This window comes from Lutra lutra, chromosome 1 (genome assembly GCF_902655055.1).
Source record: "Lutra lutra chromosome 1, mLutLut1.2, whole genome shotgun sequence".
NCBI classification, from domain to species: domain Eukaryota; kingdom Metazoa; phylum Chordata; class Mammalia; order Carnivora; family Mustelidae; genus Lutra; species Lutra lutra.
The window spans coordinates 66256818-66276546 of NC_062278.1; the positions used below are offsets into that span (position 1 = coordinate 66256818).

Genomic DNA, 19729 nt, shown 5'->3' on the forward strand with positions numbered 1-19729 from the left:
GACTGTTAAGCTTTAATTCTCAAAGAAGAATAGTACTTAATGCTCAAGAAATGTTACCTGTTATCATTATTTTGGCCCTCAGAGGACCACTCACTCACTCACTACCTTCCTTAAGCAAATCTCTAAGTATTCCTTCTCTGAGCTAATACAGCTGGTATTCCTTCAACGGGCCCAAGACAGAAATCTGAGTTAATTCTGACTCTTTTCTGAGTACCATGTCTTGTTTATTTTTGTCTTCCATCTCTCCCAAATCCCACCCCCCACCGTTCCCCATCCCTTCTCCATCCCCATCACAAGGGTCTTAGTTCCAGTCCTCTTCCTTTCATGAGGGAGCTATTATCAAAGTCTCACATCTACGACCAGGCTATCCATCTTAAACCCTGATTGCTTCAGCTGTTTCTAAAATGCAGATCTGGATATCTTTTCTTGCTTTATAAATAGCCTGGGGACACCCACAGTCTCAAAGACAACATCCAAACTCCCTGACTGCTATACAATGCCTTTCACAATCTGGACCTGAACCTTCCAAACTCCTCCCTCACCAAACCCTCATGAATCTTTATGTCAGCTTCATAGATTTTCTCACTTTAAAGCATCAAACTTTTACATTTGCAAGATTTTGCATGCATGACTCCCTCTACTAATAACAGCCCCTTTTACCTGGTAAAACTTCTACTCATCCTTTAAGATCCTTTTCTGTTCAGGAAACTCTTTCCCTATAATGTTCTTCCTAGACTCTTTGGGGGAGAATAAAGGTTAACAGGAAACATGTTTATAGCATTCAATATTCAGTAGTACTAAAATTATCTATCTCTGTTTCCCCCATTAGACAGTGAGCTCTAGAATAAAGAAACATCTCTATGTTTCTATTTCTCTACTTTCTCAAACACCCTACCCTGAAGTAGTTACACAGAATAAGGGTTGTGTCTGTGTGTGTACCTATGCATACACAGGCACACATATATTCAAAGAATGGACAACTGTATAAACAAATCTATATAGTTTGACAATTGCTGGTATTTAATTTTTAAAGAGGGAGGACTGAACACTGCACGGGACCTACTTCTTTATGTCAGAATGTGGCAAAAGAACGGGAGTGCTCTCTATGTAGACCCTGGACAAACCTAGTATCCTCTCCGGGCCTTAGGCTTCACCCTGGTAACGTGATAGAGTCGGACTACAGTAATGTTTGAGACACTCTCCTGCTCCATCCTAGTTTCCATACTATGTTCTGCAGGGTTCTCAAGCAAGCAGCAAACAGAAGAGTTAATCACCACTCTTTACTGTATTAAATTATGAAAGGATAAGGACAACAGGATTTATTAGGAACAAGGAAGGAAAAATGCATGATTTTAAAAAACCACATTGAAATAATCAGTAGACAGTATGGAGAAAGGGTAAAAGAAAAAGACTGGTAGATGAAAAACATAAAATATTAGAAATTAATCAAACGAATCACTTCTCGACCTTTTGGCTAAGATCAAGTGTAGAAGTTAATCAAGCTATATCTATTATCACAATTAATGTAAATGGAGCCAATCAAAGAACAAGACTCTCAGACTGTAGACTGAAATCCAAATTAAGTCCAAACACATGCTGCTTATAAGCAAAACAAAACTAAAACTTAAAACATGGAAACCAGGAAATAAATGAACCATAAAATAGAAACATACCAGCAAGAACTAACCAAAGAAACCTACTGAGGAATTTTAATAACAATTAAAATAAGGCAAAAATGCATATTAAGCATAGAAAATCAGGGAGACATAACACTCTGTAAGCAGATAATGACACAAACTGAGGGTACATCAAAAAAAAAATTGGCATAACTTCAGGGACAAAGTGACAAATCCACAATCCTACTGTGTGATTTTGAAACACATCTCTCTCATAAAATAACTAAAACAGATAAAATATTGGTAAGGATAAAGAATATTTAAACAATACAATTAACAAGTTTCTCATCATCTATACAGCCATACCTTGTTTTATTGTACCTCACAGATAACTGCACTTTTTACGAATTGATAGTTTGTGGCAACCTTGGGTTGAACAAGTCTATTGGTACCATTCTCCAAGAGCATCTGCTCACTTTGTATCTCTGTGTCACCTTGTGGTAATTCTCAGGGTATTTCAAACTTTTCCATTATTATTATATAGGTTATGGTGATCTTTGATGTTATTATTGTAATTGTTTGGGAGTGCCACAAAATGTACCCCTGTAAGACAGCAAACTTAATGGACAAAGGTTTTGAGTGTGTTGACTGCTCCAGTGACTGGCCGTTCTCCCATCTCTCTCCCTCACCCCAGGTCTCCCTTTTCCCTGAGACAGGCTAATTAATAACCGTATAATGACTTCTAAGTGTTCAAGTAAAAGCAAGAGTCACACACCTCTACTTTAAATCAAAAGCTAGAAATGATTAAACTTAGCAAAAAAGGCATGTTGAAAGCTGAGCTAGGTTAAAAGTTAGGCCTCTTGCACCAAACAGTTGGCCAAGTTGTTAATATAAAGGGAAAACTCTTGGGGGAAATTATAAGTGCTACTCCAGCGAACACAGGAGTGACAAGAAAGTGAAACAGCTTTATTGCTGATACTGAGAAAGTTTCAGTGTTCTGGAGAGAAGATCAAACCAGCAACAACAACCCCTTAAGCCAAAGCCTAATCCAAAGCATAGTCCTAACTCTCTTCATTTCTAGGAAGGCTGAGAAAGGTGAGGAAGCTGCAGAAGAAAATTTGGAAGCCAGCAGAGATGGGTTCATGAGGGTTAAGGAAAGAAGCCGTCTCCGTAACGTGAAAGTGGAAGGGGAAGCAGCAGGTCTTGATGGAGAAGCTGCAGAGGATCTCCAGAAGACCCAGCTCAGATAATCCATGTGGCCACACTAAACAACAGATTTTCAATGTAACCAAAATAGTCTTCTCCTGGAAGAAGATGCCCATCTAGGACTTTCATAATGAGAGAGAAGTCAATGCCTAGCTTCAAAGCTTCAAAGGACAAGCTGACTCTTTCATTAGAGGCTAGTGCAGCTGATGACTTTAAGTTGAAACCAAAACTCATTTACCATTCTGAAAACCCTAGGACCTTTAGGAATTATGCTCAATCTACCATGCCTGTGCCCTATTAAGGGAACAACAAAGCCTGGATGATAGTATGTCTGTTTACGACATGGTTTACTGAGTCTTTAAGTTCACTGTTGAGACCCACTGCTCAGAATAAAGGACGATTTCTTTCAAAATATCACTGCTCAGTGACAATGTATCTGGTCATCCAAGAGCTCTGAAGGAGATGAACAACATGGTTAATGTTTCTGTGCCTGCTAATACAACATCTATCCTGCCTCCCATGGATTAAGGAGCAATCTTGACGTTCAAGTCTTACTATTTAAGAAATACATTTCCTAAGGCTACCGTTGCCATAGGTAGTGATTCTTCTGATGGACCTGAGTCTGGAAAGGACTTACCATTCTAGATGCCATTAAAAACATTCATGATTCATAGGAAGAAGTCAAATTGCTTAAGAGGAGTTTAGAAGAAGTTGGGTCCAACCCTCAAGGATGACCTTGAGGGGTTCAAGACCTCAGTGGAGGAAGTAAGTGCAGATGTGGTAGAAATAGTAAGAGAACTAGAATTAGAAATGGAGCCTGAGGAGGTGACTGAATTGGGGCAATCTCATGATAGAATGCTTAAAGGATGAGCAGCTGCTTCCTATGGATCAGCAAAGAAAATGGTTTCTTGAGATAGAATCTACTCCTGGTGAAGACTGTTGAAAAAATGACAAAGGATTCAGAATATGACTTCAACTTACATGATAAAACAGTGGCAGGGTTTGAGAGGACTGATTCCAATTTTGAAGGAAGTTCTACTGTGGGAAAATCCTATAAAAGAGCACCCCACATTACAGAGACATTCATGAAAGGAAGAGTCAATCAATGTGGCTAACTTCATTGCTGTCTTATTGTGAGCAATGGCCAGTCACACTAACCCGCAACAACCATTGAGAGGGAGCCAAGACCTTCCACAAGGCAAAATGACTGTAACTCACGGAAAGCGCAGATGATGGTTGGCATGTTTTAGAAATAAAGTACTTTGAAATTAAGGTACATACACTGTTTTTTCAGACATGATGCTACTGCACCCTTGACAGACTACCGTATAGTGCAAACATAACTTTTACAGGCACTGGGAAACCAGAGAATTCACTTGACTTGCTTTACTATGATATTTGCTTCATTATGGTGGTCTGCACCTATACCCGCAGAATCTGTCAGGTGCCTGTATCTCCATCCTAGCACCTGTAACTGGACATCTGATTCCAGGATTCAATTCCTGATTCAATATTCTGATTCCAGGATTCAATTCCTTTAGTCAAGATGCCACAAGTTTAAAAATAAAAGTTAAGACACTAACACTAAGGCAAAGGATTTGTCCATTTTGTTGAAATTCATTAAACTGGAAATTCATTCAACTAGAGGTTTTACTTACAGACTCATTTAAATTAGGTCCAACCAATAATTTCTTCTTCTCCCCTTCCCCCAATTATCATCCAACACTTAAAGTTGTTTAAAGCTTGCCATCAGCATTATTCCAGTAGGCTTGTCAGTGTTAAAACTGTTTGTTTTTGACAGCTTTTTAAAGACCAATTTTAGGTAGTTCTTTCTCTCCTCTTACTCTCCTCTGCCTCACTTGCTCCACTCCAAACACACTGGCCTCTTTGCTGTTCATCCCAAACACCAGGCACATTCCGGCCTCAGGGCCTTCAGGTGGCTGTTCCTTCTGCCTGGTATACTCTCCAGCTCCCATATTCACAAAGTTCATTTGTTCAACATGTTTACATCATTTTCAGAGAATCATCCTCTTGGTGAGATTTACCCTAAGCACTTTATTCAACACTGCAGCAACTCATGCCCCAATGATTCCATTTTATCTTCCTCCATATTTTTCCCCACAGAAGGCATCACATGGTAACAAACTGCAATCTACTGATTTGTCATATTCAATCTCCATCCACTAGAAAGTAAGTTCTATCAAGGAAAGAAGCATTTCTGTTCTGTTCTCCACTGTATCTCCAGGAGCTAGAATAGTGTCTAGATAGATAGATGCCTAACATATATTTGTTGAATGAATAAAAGAAAAACAGAGTTAATATCAGTATACAAAAGGATAAAATCAAAAGCTTGAATTAACAAGATTGATCCAAAAATAAAGATGGAAAAGCATAAATAAAATTAATAATGAAAAAGGAAATATAATAGAGTTTTAAAATATGCAAGAAAATAATACTAAGGATAATAAAAAACATTAGTATTAAGTGCTTATTCATGCCAGATGCTGTTCTAAAAGTTTTACAAGTGTTTTCATTTAATCTTTATTCCACCCCTGTGAGGCAATTACTGTTATTGTGTCCATTTTACACGTAAGAAAACTAAGGTACAAGGTCACATAACCAGTCACTCCTGGAGCCAGGATTCCAAATCATGTCCTCTGACTCCAGAACCTGCACTCTTAAATACATTCTCCTGACTTTATAGAATATATGAACAACTTGATACCATTATGTATAAACTCATACAAAAAAAGATGTTTTCTATAAAAATAGAGAAAAGAGATGCCTGGGTGGCTCAGGTGGTTAAACATCTGCGTTCAGCTCAGGTCATGATCTCAGGGTCCTGGGATTGAGCCCCAGATAGGGTTCCCTGCTCAGTGTAGGGTTTGTTTCTCCCTTACCCTCTGCCCAGCACTGCCCCAACCCGAGTCATGCACGCACTCCTTTTTTCTCTCTCAAATAAATAAATAAATAAAATCTTTAAAAAAAAAAAAAGAAAGAAAAAGAAAAATAGAGAAGATACAGAAAATCTAAGTAAACTTGTATCACTAGAAAAATAGTCAGGAGTCAAAAATCTACCAACAAAACATAATAGCAAGGCAAAGCTTTTATAGGTAAATTTACAAAATCATCAAATAATCTCCATCTTATCCATACTGTTGCAGAGTACAGAAAAAGAAGAACAAGTACCTAACTCATTTTATAATACCCTTATGTAATCTGATACTAAAACTGAATGAGGGCAATGGAAGACAGAAAAAAAATCACAGACCATTCTCACTTAAGATCACAAATGTAAAAATTCTATTAAAATGTTAGCATACCGAATGGGGCAGTTTATTAAAAAGTAATCACAATCATATAGACTTTATTCCAGAAATGCATGGATATTTGACATTAGAAAATATGTTAATGTCATTCACTCATTAGCATTTTGGGCCAGATAATTCTTTTTTATCTTTTTAAAAATTTTATTTATTTGAGAGAAAGGGAATGAATTGCAGGGGTGGGAAGCAGAGAGAGAGGGATAAGCAGACTCTGTGCTGAGCGCTGAGCCTGAAATAGGGTTCGATCTCACAACCCATGAGATCATGACCTGAGCTGAAATCAAGAGTTGGATCTCAGCTAACTGAGTCACCCAGGTGCCCCACAGGCCATATAATTCTTTATTGTGGGGGTATCCCTAGCTCCTACCCACTAGCTGCTGGTAGCACCCTCTTATGTCAGCTGTGATAACCAAAAATGTCTCCAAATATTGCCAAATGAAATTGTCCCAGTTGAGAACCACTGAGGCAGGGGCTGGTGAATGTGACACATGTCCAGACACTTAATGAAATCTGGGCCAGTTGTGCAGACCTTAGAAGCAACGGCCAAACAGTACTTCATATTTCCTAAGGATGAAGACATTCTTTACATATCACAGTACAAGTTCCAAAGTGAAGGAATTGAATATCAATACAATACTATTATCCATTCTACAGTTTATACTCAGATTCCAACAACTGTACCAGTAATGTCCTTTATGGCTCTTTCTTCCCCTATCCAGATTCTAATCCAGGATTCTGCATTCTATTTTCTTAACTCCTGAGTCTCTCTCAATCTGGAATAATTTTGCCTTCACCTCTGTTTGATGTTTCCTCATCACCGGATACAGATTTTGTGTTTGCGACAAGAATACCACAGAAATGATGTTGTGTCCTCCTCAAAGCATACATATATGAGCAGGCATAAGCTATCAGTTTGTAACAGTATTGGTAATGTTCACTTTGATCACTCAGTTACATGGTATCAACCAGGTCTCTCCACTATAAAGTTATCTTTAAAATAATAAGAAAAGGGGCGCCTGGGTGGCTCAGTGGGTTAAAGCCTCTGCTTTCAGCTCAGGTCATGATCCCAGGGTCCTGGGATGGAGCCCCACATTGGGCTTTCTGCTCAGCGGGGAGCCTGCTTCCTCCTCTCTCTCTGCCTGCCTCTCTGCCAGCTTGTGATCTCTCTCTCTCTGTCAAATAAATAAATAAAATCTTTAAAAATAATAATAAAATAAAATCAATAAGAAATATGTAGGGGCACACTTTGGTACTATGTAAATATCTTGTTCCTCATCAAACTTTTGCCCACTATTTTGACATCAATGGTAATTTTCAAACTCCACTATTCCTTCTGCAGTGGGGGAGGAACATTCCACTCTGAGAAAATGCTTTTCCTTCTCTCCCATTTATTTATGCATATTAGCAAGGATTTGGGGATTTTTATTTTATTCAACAGATTATATATTGATTTTAATTTTCAAATTGTCCCAGATTCGTCCAGAAGGAGCTCCTTCATGCTAGGCCCTACACAGAAGGACAATTCTAATCCCCTAAATATTATGTCCCTGTCACTAATCTGACTTCTAGAGTGCCCTTCCCTGGTGTCAAAATATTTTTTTCTCGGGGCACCTGGGTGGCTCAGTGGGTTAAGCCTCTGCCTTCAGCTCAGGTCATGATCTCAGGGTCCTGGGATCAAGTCCCACATCGGGCTCTCTGCTCTGCAGGGAGCCTGCTTCCTCCTCTCTCTCTCTCTGCTTGCCTCTCTGCCCACTTGTGATCTCTCTCTGTCAAATAAATAAATAGAAAAAAAAAATTTTTTTTCTCAGAGAATACACCTTGAATTTAAATTAAACAACTGTAGGCGCGCCTGGGTGGCTCAGTGGGTTAAAGCCACTGCCTTCGGCTCAGGTCATGATCCCAGGGTCTTGGGATGGAGCCCCACATCGGGCTCTCTGCTCAGCGGGGAGCCGGCTTCCTCCTCTCTCTCTGCCTACCTCTCTGCCTACTTGTGATCTCTGTCAAATACATAAATAAAATCTTTAAAAATAAATTAATTAATTAATTAAACAACTGCAAACATATTAGTGAAGTGCTTTTAAAATCTAAGTTATTTTGGGATTATAAACTATTTTGAGATCTATTTTATTATTATCAGTACCAAGAGATAAATTTAAATAAAAAATCTGATTCACTTAATGTGCATTATTATGATAAATGAAGTTATTCAAAGTAATTCTGATAATTAATCCAGAGTTTGAATTACAAAAGCCAACATTTTCTTCTTTAGCATTCAAGCTCACTTTCTTAACTAAAGTACTAAAAAATATTTAAGTTGCTAAGAAGATACCACAAAACTTGATTGACACATATATTCAGAGACAAAGAGGTGTGATAGGCTCTTTCTAAACTGTATTTCTCAACTTACATACAAACCACCACTTTCTTTTTCTTTTTTTTTTTTTAAAGATTTTTATTTATTTATTTGACAGAGAGAGATCACAAGCAGGCAGAGAGAGAGGAAGGGAAACAGGCTCCCTGCTGAGCAGAGAGCCCGATGCGGGGGGTCGATCCCAGGACCCCGGGATCATGACCTGAGCCGAAGGCAGAGGCTTAAACCACTGAGCCACCCAGGTGCCCCCAAACCACCACTTTCAAGCATTCATTTGTAATTCCAAACTCAGCCCAATATTTCACAGAAATGTTTTTAATATAAATCATAAAATCTTAGTGCCGGTACAATGAACCTTGGAAATGATTATCTAATCCCTTTATTAAAAAAAAGGCAACACAGGCCCAGAGAGGTGAACTGTCGCTGAAATAGATACTGGAAAAATTTGGAATTTAAATATGGTTTTCAGGATTTCAACACAAGAGCTAGATTAAACACACCACTTACATGTAAATAGTGAGATTAACAAGTTAGTTCACACAAAAAAACTATTTACCCCACAGTGCAGCTGAAACATTTAGCAATTTAGCAATCCATGGGGAACAATGAACGGTACTGCAGTAATCATTATCAGAGTAAGCCAGAAGTTATTATCCCCCGTCACTGAGAAGTTATTTTTTTTAATAATTAATTTAGGGCTGAGTAAATTAAAAAATGATGGAAAGGTCCATTAATATTTCTGAGATTCTTATGGGAAACTTACAGGCTCTTACAGGGCTGATGGCCCTGGCTCTTTCACATGCTACCTTTACCACACGAGTTAGGACTTTGTGTTTTGATGACAGCCATAGACTATCAATACGATTCAAAGCTTCTCAGGCATAATTCAGGTTGTTTGGGGCCCCTTCATTAACTGCCAACTCGTTAACTTAGGATTTGTATACCTGCCCTGAGAACGCTACAAGAAACATACCCCGTATCACAGACGATGCAACACTCAAGGCCACCAAATTTTATTTTCCTGAAATAGAAGATTTTGTATATAATTCTATAATTTTCCCCTCATTCTATTTGATCAGCTTTCCTCAAATCTTCTAGAGTGTTTCCTTTATTATCCAATTTAAATCAGTGGATTTACATGTAGGAAATAATTGATAACACTCATGTCTCCTCCATCTTTACCTGTTTGGTGTGATCAACTCCTGGTTCTCCCATGATCTGAGGACTTTTCCTGTTCTCTTTCCCATCTTCTTCCTCTAATTAGACTTGAGGCTGAAAACAGGATGATTGACCCCCTCATGATCATGCTGATGCTTCTCACACTAAAACAGGCAACTGTGCCTCAAGGAGGAAGTGGCTTCTCAGTTACCAACTTCAAGGGGTATCTTATAGTTAACAATATAAAGAAGCTACCATTTAGCCATTTTAAGTCTTCACTGTAATAGAACGGAATTTCCATATATAGTTACCACTGGATGAGATATATAAAGGCAGCATATGAGAAAGAAAATGTTTTATTCTCTTTAAAGTTGGTAACACAAAATGATTCAGGTAGCTTTCTCAGCAGACAGTGTGTTATTTTTCAAAATCTATTAAAGTTAATTACTTCATGAGTCTTGGAATTTGAATTTTGCATGGTAGCTGATTAAATGGGTAAAGCAACACTGTACATACCCTGAGTGGCGGTTGGAGGTAGTTTGAGGGTATTGTCTAACTTCTCCCAAAGGTAAGTTGGCCGAGGGATGCCTTCCTCTGAGCTACAGAGCAGGATGACATCGCTGCCGATATCCTGGGATCCTTGGATTTGGCAGTGTGGGGCAGAAGGGGGAACTACAATAGGAAGAATAAGGAATAAAGTATGCATTTACTGTAAGCCAACTGATGATATAGGAGACATCAACATTCAGTGCACTGGAACACCAGATGACAACATTTGTAGGACACATGCCAGAAGACTATCCTGTGAGTGAAGCACGTGGCTAGTCCTAGGTACTATTAAGGGGCATGGGTACAAGTGCAGGGCCCACAGCCTCAGCTGGCAGGGGGCGATCAAGTAAAAGAGGCTTCACACTTTCATTACATCTTCAAGGAATCTTATGGTCTTGGTTTCACTCTCCTTCCTCTAAAGAAGAATGGTGAAGGTCCTTGATGCCCACAGACTGCCTGTAGAGATGTGAGTGAGAGCACCCATGCATGCAGCAGCATGATTCCCAGTAGCTCAAGGCTGGAAACAGCCCAAGTGTCCATGGATGGATGAATGGATAAACAAAATGTGGTACGTACGTACTATGAAAAATTATTCAGCTTTGAATGGGAAGGGAATTCTGACACATGCTACGGTCATGGATGAACCTTGAGAATATTATGCTAAGTGAAATAAGGCAGTCATAAAAAGAAAATGATTCTACTTCTATGAGGCACCTAGAGTAGTCAAATCCATAGAAACAGAAAATAGAAAAATGGTTACCCACGGCTGGTAGGAGAATGAAACATTGTTTAATGAGCACAGAGTTTTAGTTTTGCAAGATGCAAAGAGTGCTGGAGATGGGCCTCCCCGCAACATGAACAGGAAACACCACAGAACTATAGACTTGAAAACTGGCCAAGATGGCAAATTTCACAGTATGTGTCTTTTACCACAATCAAAAAATATTTTTAATTACTGCAAGAAGCCACTTTTAGAAAAGATATTTCAAGAAAGAGCAACCACTGGCCTTGGCAGCTACACTCTGCACAGGGCTCTTTGTTAATTTACTAACAAAAACCAGACAGGCCTAAATTCTCCTTTATGCAGGGGGAAGTTAGAGGAAGGTTCAAGTATGTCTGCTACTTGGTCGTAATGCAGTGGACATTTTAAGGCAGATAAGGACACGAATGACACAAAATAAAAATTACCCAAAAAGAGCACTAAAGGAAAAAATGTGGTGCTTTGCAGTAAGAATGCAAACAAATAAAAATATACACTAAGCCCATGGCCTGGAGTCTCATGCTTGGGGTACATCAGAATTAAAGTTGAAATCCAAGTGATGATGTACTTAAAATGCTAACGACTATTCAATAAATGTGTTCAACCTTTTAAAAAATGAATGTAAGAATACATAAAAGATAAGTGCAGTAGACAGAGGAACCAGGAAAGACAAGCGGGTGGAGGAGAGAGAACAACGAAAGGGTATATGGTAGGAAAAGTAAAAAATCTCAGAGAATCCTAGTTGCTGTGATGGGGTAAACCAATGTCCTCCATTACTACTTTTGATGTTGCCACCATGAGACTATAAAGGAAACCCAAAACAATTCTCTGGTGGTAGCATTAACTATAAGATAAATTAAGGGTTTTTTTTTTGTGTGGGAAGACAGTTACCTAGCTTAGAGGTATAAACATCAGAAAAACACTGAAATTCTATTAGTACTCTGTATTTAGTACTCAAGCATTTTTAAATCTCCATATTTCATAAAAATTTCTGTATAATTAAAAATTCTATTTAATATAAATATAAAATATATAAAATATGTATTTTATATAACCATATTTTTATATAAAATATAAAAACAATATAATTAAAACTCTACAATTTTAAGCAGATTACTGTATTTCTAGGATAGAAATCTCCAACCTGGTCCTTAGCTTTCTTATTTCATTTGAAGGCTAGGAAAACAAGACATCGAGGCTATAGCATATTGTCACCCACAGAGGAAAATGGCAAAAAATCCCATTACTGATATTCTCAAGTAACTCAACAACAGGAGGGAAAAGGAAGGGCAAGAATTTGCCAAGAAATAAGAGAGTAGATTCTGAGACATGGCTAGGATGGAGAAGAATCAAGAGCATCAGCCCAAAAGAAATGAACTGAGCTGCTTCTCCCACAAGCATGCATTTAGGAAGCAGGGTTTTATTTCAGAGGCAGCAGAAGTGAGAAATACAACATGTTTAGAACAGACTTAATTTAGTATGAGATAGTCTAACTCTATGGTAAAATGGGAGAAGCAGCCATTTGAAACAAGACATCTACATTTTAATCTAAGCTTTATTGTTCATTATCTACGCCACCTCGAAAAGGCCCTAGATCTGTATGGTCTCAGTATTAAGAACAAATTGATCATATAACTTATCATTCTCAGACTTTTGAGAGTAAAAGGGGGTATTACTGAAATTATACCAGGACATGAGATATAAGCCAAGAACTGTGGGGAGCCTACTCAGTGTTATGTAGATATGAAGTAATCATTTTCTCACATGAGCTGAAACTTCTGCTTTGTACTCAAAATAAATGATTCTTGATTTAAGTGGCTCTAAATGGTAAGTGCTAACATTTAGTCCTATCATATCACAAGTGAGAGGCCACTCGTGACGGTATTTTACACCACCTTTCTCCACCTTCAGAGCAAATCATTTAAGAAACTTCAGAGAACCCCCAGAAGGAGAAAGGAATGGGAAGATCATGTGTAAAAAACCAGAGAGAAGCAGAGTCCAGACAGGGCAGACAGGAGAGGAGACAGGAAAAGGACACGAGCAGAGAGAAAGTGTAGAAGGATGGGTAGAAATAAATATGCTCAAGAAGAGAGACATACCGTAAGCAAAGCCAAGGTGCCTGGAACATCCTGTCACTCACCTAAAACTGTGAGACCGGTGACCCCAATGTTTCTGCCCCCTCTATCTGGAAGGTTGTTGACCAAACACTGGTAGGTGCCTGTATCTGAGAGCTGAGTGTTATTAATGAAGATAGAGACGTTGGTGGCTGGCATGGTGCCTGTAAATCCTACCCTACCATGGAACCGGGGGGCACCATCAAACATCTGTCCACCCTGATACAGGATGACCTGAAAAAGAAAGCAAAATAAATAAACAGGCCACTACAAACCCTTTTAGACACATGGTACATAACAGTAACTATCTGCTAGACAACAGACTGCACCAAACATTGGAAAACTTTATTTCTCATCTTAACAGTTGTCACCCACTTTTTACTGTAGCACCAATGCATAGGTATATTCTGGGATTCTAAATTCTCATATTTCAAGTTGGAATAACACTGTTTCCTTGTCGAACTCATCACAATATAGAAAATAACTTGAATGCAATCTTACTATCAGCCCATAAATATTTTTATTCAAATAATTTCAGAATAAAAAGTTTAAAAAATCAGCACTGCCATTCTCATGCTTACTAGGTGACAAAATGATAGTTATAGCCTGAACATAAATGAATATCCTAAAAGGAAGAAGAGTTGCAGGTCTGTGATTGCTCTTCTTTCATCAATTCCTATTATCAAAGTTAACTATTCATGAGACAGGACTCAGAATGATGTTACAAAAAGCCCTGTGGACTGAGAATGAGAAACTTGGTTCTATTTCAGCTCCATCCGTAAATGTTTGGGTAACTACAGACAAGTCTTTCTTTGCCTCCTAAAGTGAAAAGGTTGAATAAAATGATCTTAAAGACTCAGTCTAATTATAATAAGTTCCATGGTTTGAAGAAACAAAAAAGCTTCTATTAAATATACATATTTGAATCCATATCAGAAAATTTACCTTATCAGATATTTTTAGGCAGTAATAAGCTTACTACTGAAGCAGAAAAGCTTCATAACAGTAATAAATTATCTTTGGGAATAAAGGTATAATCATGATTACTAATCATTAATTCTCTGAACATCATTTTCTTCAATGGTTAATACAAATTATGGATCTTTTACCTGTAAGTGGGTAGTAGCTTCTGTTTTCATGTACCCTAATTTATTTGAGACTCTTTGAGGCTGGCTAGTATGCCTGGCTGTGTTTATTTTAAAACACTTGTGAAATAAGCCAAATAAATCAAGTACTACTATCTAATTTTACTTCCTTAACATTATCACTGTCTCTCGAACATACTCTCATCCACCTATGTCAGTGTCGGTCCCTTCCTGTCAAAGTATACTTTGCTTTTCTGCCTTGGTATTTCCTATCAGCAATGCCTTTTGGAAAAATTCCAGGTTCCTACATAAAATTCTCAGAAGGAGTCCCTTGACATCTGTTAAAAAAAAAAAAAACAACAAAAAAAAACAGTCTCTTAAAAAGAGGATAACCTCTAATGATAGTTGACTAATAACACAGAAGTAGGATTTAAAACAGCACAGGCTCATCGAAAGTACTACCTTATTCTAGAAATCAAATATGTACTCAGGATGCTTGTTGACCCACGTCTTCTGAAAAGATGAATGGTTGAGAGGTAGCATGGAATGGAACAGAAGTACCTGCTCAGGTTGGTTTGCATTGGAGAGAGGAATGACCATCCAAATGACATTGAGGTTAATAAGGGCAGCACTGGTAGTGAAGGTACAGGGCAGGACTGCCGTCTGGCCCCGGGCCACCTGGATACTCCCAGGACTCTCAGAGACTTCCAGGGAAGCTGCGACACCTGCAGAGGGAAGAAGAAAGGTTATGTTCTCACACTTTGCCAACAGACCAAACCTCTTGAGAAAAGTTTTGGCGTGTTACACTATTCAGAACATAAGCAGACTAACATGATAGTCTTACTGAACAACTACTGATGAATCACTGACTCAAAATAATAAAAACTGTTCACCCCTTTATCTCTTAGAAACCACAAATGAAAAATTTCAGCAGCTACTTACTTTATTTTGTAAGAAAGTAAGTAGCTGCTATTTGGCCAGATTCAAATACAAGATGGGAAAAGAAGACTGATAGGGTTTGAGCAAAACTAGCAATGCTGAGGAGGGATGAGAAACCGATTTTTTTTTTTAAAGAGCGTCATTATAATAGCGCACTTGAAATGTTTACACATAAATCTAACAAATTCTATGTAAGATTTATATAATAAAAATCATAAAATGCTAATGAGAGGAATCAAATAAGACAAAAAATGGACAGATATGCAATGTTCATGGATTAACAAATTCCATTCTGTCTAAACTGATCTATAGAGTCAGAGCAATCCCATCTAAAATCCCAGCAGCTACTTTTTGTAGCTATTGATGAACAAATTCTAAAACACATGGAAAGGCAAAGAACTAGAATAGCCAAAATAATATTGAAAAATAAGAAAAAATTTGGAGAATTCACACTATCTGATTTCAAAACTTGCTACAGAGCTATCTATAGTCATCAAGACAGTGTGGAACTAGGATTAAGGACAGATCACCAGGAAAATGGCACAGGATTGAGAGTTCTGAAGTAAACCATTATATTTTTAGTAAAATGCTTTTCAACAAAGGTATAAGACAATTAAATGGGGGGAAATAGTCTTCAATAAATGGTGTTGGAACAATTTGATACTAATAGGCAACAAAATAACTCAGGCCCTTACCTCAAGCATACACAAAAATCAACTCAAAATGTCATTACAGACCTAAAGGTAACAGCTAAAGCCATAAAACTTCTAGAAATAAACAAAGGAGAAAATCTTTGTGACTTTGGTTTAGTCAAAGAAGTCTCAGATAAGTCACCAGGACCATAAATCATGAAAGAAAACAATTAAAAACCTGGATTTTATTAAAATTTTAAAAACTTCTATGCTTCAAAAGATTTAATTAAGAAAATAAAAAGCCAGGGTACAGGCTGGGAAAAGGTATCTATAATTCACACATCTGATAAAGGACTCAAATACAGAAAATATAGAGAACTATTATAGCTCAATAATGAAAAGACAACACAATATTAAAATGAGTAAAATATTGGAGTAAACGTTTCAAAAAAGTAATAAGCAGATGGAAAGATGCTCAACATTATTACTCACATTAGGAAACTGCATATTAAACCACAGTAAGATGTCGTTACACAGCACTGGAATGGCTGTCATCAAGACAAAACCAAGTTGTTACAAGGAGGTAGAGTAACTAGAATCCTCATTCTCTGCTGGTGAGACTGTAACATAACAACCCAGAAATTTCACCCCTAGGGATCTACCAAGTACAGTGAGAATGCACGTCACACTAAGACCATTAATGTTCATGGTAGCATTACTGAACAGAAATAATACAAATATCCATCACCTGTTTAGTGGACAAACAAAGTGAGGTATACCCATACAATGAGACATCACCTGGGGGAAAAGAAAACCGCAAGCTACTGATAGAACATGGATGAGCTTCTCAAAACCGTTTTGCTAAATGTTAAGAAGCCAGATGCAAAAGACTATATACTGTATGACTCTATTTACATGAAATGTCCAGGAAAAGCATATCTAGAAAGACAGGAAGCAAATCAGTGTTTGCTTGGGGCTAGAGAGGAGGGATGAGGGATTGATGCAAATACGTTGCATGGAACTTTTCTAGGGTGATGGAAAACTTCCAAAACTGGATTGTTAGATGGTTGTACAACTCTATAAGTTTCCAAAAAATAACTGAATTTTAAATGTGTGAATTTTGTGGAATGTAGATTATACCTCAATAACACTTAAAATTCAAAAAAGAAAATAGTGATCTACCAGAGCCAAATCCTGGGAAATGAAAATCAACCGCTATCTCTTCTAAAAAGAATGCCTGTGCCCCTAGGACTATAGAACAGTATGGGACTAACAGTAGATTAAAATAGGTCAGGGATATCTAACAGAGACGCTACTCTAATCATGAAAAATACATTAAGCCCATGGTGGTATCTCAAACTGTTTTACTTTGAAGTGATATAATCTTAATTCTCCAAAAAAAGTAACACAATAACATAGTGGTATAATTACAATTAGTTTAAAAAAATAAATCTACAGTTTTCTGAGTATAGATTCTTAGTCTCTTTGGTTAGGTTTATTCCTAGGTATCTTATAGTTTTGGGTGCAATTGTAAATGGGATGGACTCCTTAATTTCTCTTTCTTCTGTCTTGTTGTTGGTGTAGAGAAATGCAACTGATTTCTGTGCATTGATTTTATATCCTGACACTTTACTGAATTCCTGTACAAGTTCTAGCAGTTTTGGAGTGGAGTCTTTTGGGTTTTCCACATAGAGTATCATATCATCTGCGAAGAGTGATAGTTTGACTTCTTCTTTGCCGATTTGGATGCCTTTAATTTCCTTTTGTTGTCTGATTGCTGAGGCTAGGACTTCTAGTACTATGTTGAATAGCAGTGGTGATAACGGACATCCCTGCCGTGTTCCTGACCTTAGCGGAAAAGCTTTCAGTTTTTCTCCATTGAGAATGATATTTGCGGTGGGTTTTTCATAGATGGCTTTGATAATATTGAGGTATGTGCCGTCTATCCCTACACTTTGAAGAGTTTTGATCAGGAAGGGATGCTGTACTTTGTCAAATGCTTTTTCAGCATCTATGGAGAGTATCAGAAAACTATAAAGTACTCATGAAAGAAATTGAGGAAGACACAAAGAAATGGAAAAATGTTCCATGCTCCTGGATTGGAAGAATAAATATTGTGAAAATGTCTATGCTACCTAAAGCAATCTACACATTTAATGCAATTCCTATCAAAGTAACATCCATTTTTTTCAAAGAAATGGAACAAATAATCCTAAAATTTATATGGAACCAGAAAAGACCTCGAATAGCCAAAGGAATATTGAAAAAGAAAGCCAAAGTTGGTGGCATCACAATTCCGGACTTCAAGCTCTATTACAAAGCTGTCATCATCAAGACAGCATGGTACTGGCACAAAAACAGACACATAGATCAATGGAACAGAATAGAGAGCCCAGAAATGGACCCTCAACTCTATGGTCAACTCATCTTCGACAAAGCAGGAAAGAATGTCCAATGGAACAAAGACAGCCTCTTCAATAAATGGTGTTGGGAAAATTGGACAGCCACATGCAGAAAAATGAAATTGGATCATTTCCTTACACCACACACGAAAATAGACTCAAAATGGATGAAGGATCTCAATATGAGAAAGGAATCCATCAAAATCCTCGAGGAGAACACAGACAGCAACCTCTTCGACGTCAGCCGCAGCAACATCTTCCTAGGAACATCACCAAAGGCAAGGGAAGCAAGGGCAAAAATGAACTTTTGGGATTTTATCAAGATCAAAAGCTTTTGCACAGCAAAGGAAACAGTGAACAAAACCAAAAGACAACTGACAGAATGGGAGAAGATATTTGCAAATGACATATCAGATAAAGGGCTAGTGTCCAAAATCTATAAAGAACTTAGCAAACTCAACACCCAAAGAACAAATAATCCAATCAAGAAATGGGCAGAGGACATGAACAGACATTTCTGCAAAGAAGACATCCAGATGGCCAACAGACACATGAAAAAGTGCTCCATATCACTCGGCATCAGGGAAATACAAATCAAAACCACCATGAGATATCACCTCACACCAGTCAGAAAGGCTAAAATTAACAAGTCAGGAAATGACAGATGCTGGCGAGGATGCGGAGAAAGGGGAACCCTCCTACACTGTTGGTGGGAATGCAAGCTGGTGCAACCACTCTGGAAAACAGCATGGAGGTTCCTCAAAATGTTGAAAATAGAACTACCCTATGACCCTGCAATTGCACTGCTGGGTATTTACCCTAAAGATACAAACATAGTGATCCGAAGGGGCACATGTACCCGAATGTTTATAGCAGCAATGTCTACAATAGCCAAACTATGGTAAGAACCTAGATGTCCATCTACAGACGAATGGATAAAGAAGACGTGGTATATATACACAATGGAATACTATGCAGCCATCAAAAGAAATGAAATCTTGCCATTTGCGATGACGTGGATGGAACTAGAGGGTATCATGCTTAGCGAAATAAGTCAATCGGAGAAAGACAACTATCATATGATCTCCCTGATATGAGGGAGAGGAGATGCAACATGGGGGGTTGAGGGGGTAGGAGAAGAGTAAATGAAACAAGATGGGATTGGGAGGGAGACAAACCATAAGTGACTCTTAATCTCACAAAACAAACTGAGGGTTGATGGGGGGAGGGGGTTGGGAGAGGGGGTGGGGTTATGGATATTGGGGAGGGTATGTGCTATGGTGAGTGTTGTGAAGTGTGTAAACCTGGCGATTCGCAGACCTGTACCCCTGGGGATAAAAATATATGTTTATAAAGCTGTAAAAAAAAAAAGAAAGAAAGAAAGAAAGAAAGGATGAATACCCAAGTTTTGTAGCAACATGGATGGGACTGGAAGAGATTATGCTGAGTGAAATAAGTCAAGCAGAGAGAGACAATTATCATATGGTTTCACTTATTTGTGGAGCATAACAAATAGCATGGAGGACAAGGGGAGATGGAGAGGGGAGTTGAGGGAAATTGGAAGGGGAGGT

At 38.1% G+C, this 19729-nt stretch overlaps 1 protein-coding gene across 6 annotated transcripts in view; it reads right to left on the bottom strand.

Annotated features, from left to right (window-relative positions):
- Window positions 1–19729, bottom strand: part of IGSF11 (immunoglobulin superfamily member 11) — a 211190-nt gene that overhangs the window by 10936 nt on the left and 180525 nt on the right. For 5 of the 6 annotated variants that reach the window (XM_047725605.1, XM_047725633.1, XM_047725598.1 and 2 more), the window contains 3 exons: window positions 14747–14910; window positions 13127–13334; window positions 10194–10349 (listed from right to left, as the gene is read on the bottom strand). In XM_047725605.1, coding sequence (XP_047581561.1) covers window positions 10194–10349; window positions 13127–13334; window positions 14747–14785 — 403 coding nt within the window. In that variant the 5' untranslated portion in view covers window positions 14786–14910. Of the gene's footprint in view, window positions 1–10193; window positions 10350–13126; window positions 13335–14746; window positions 14919–19729 lie in introns of those variants that run through there. The other variant, XM_047725643.1, reaches the window with a different exon arrangement.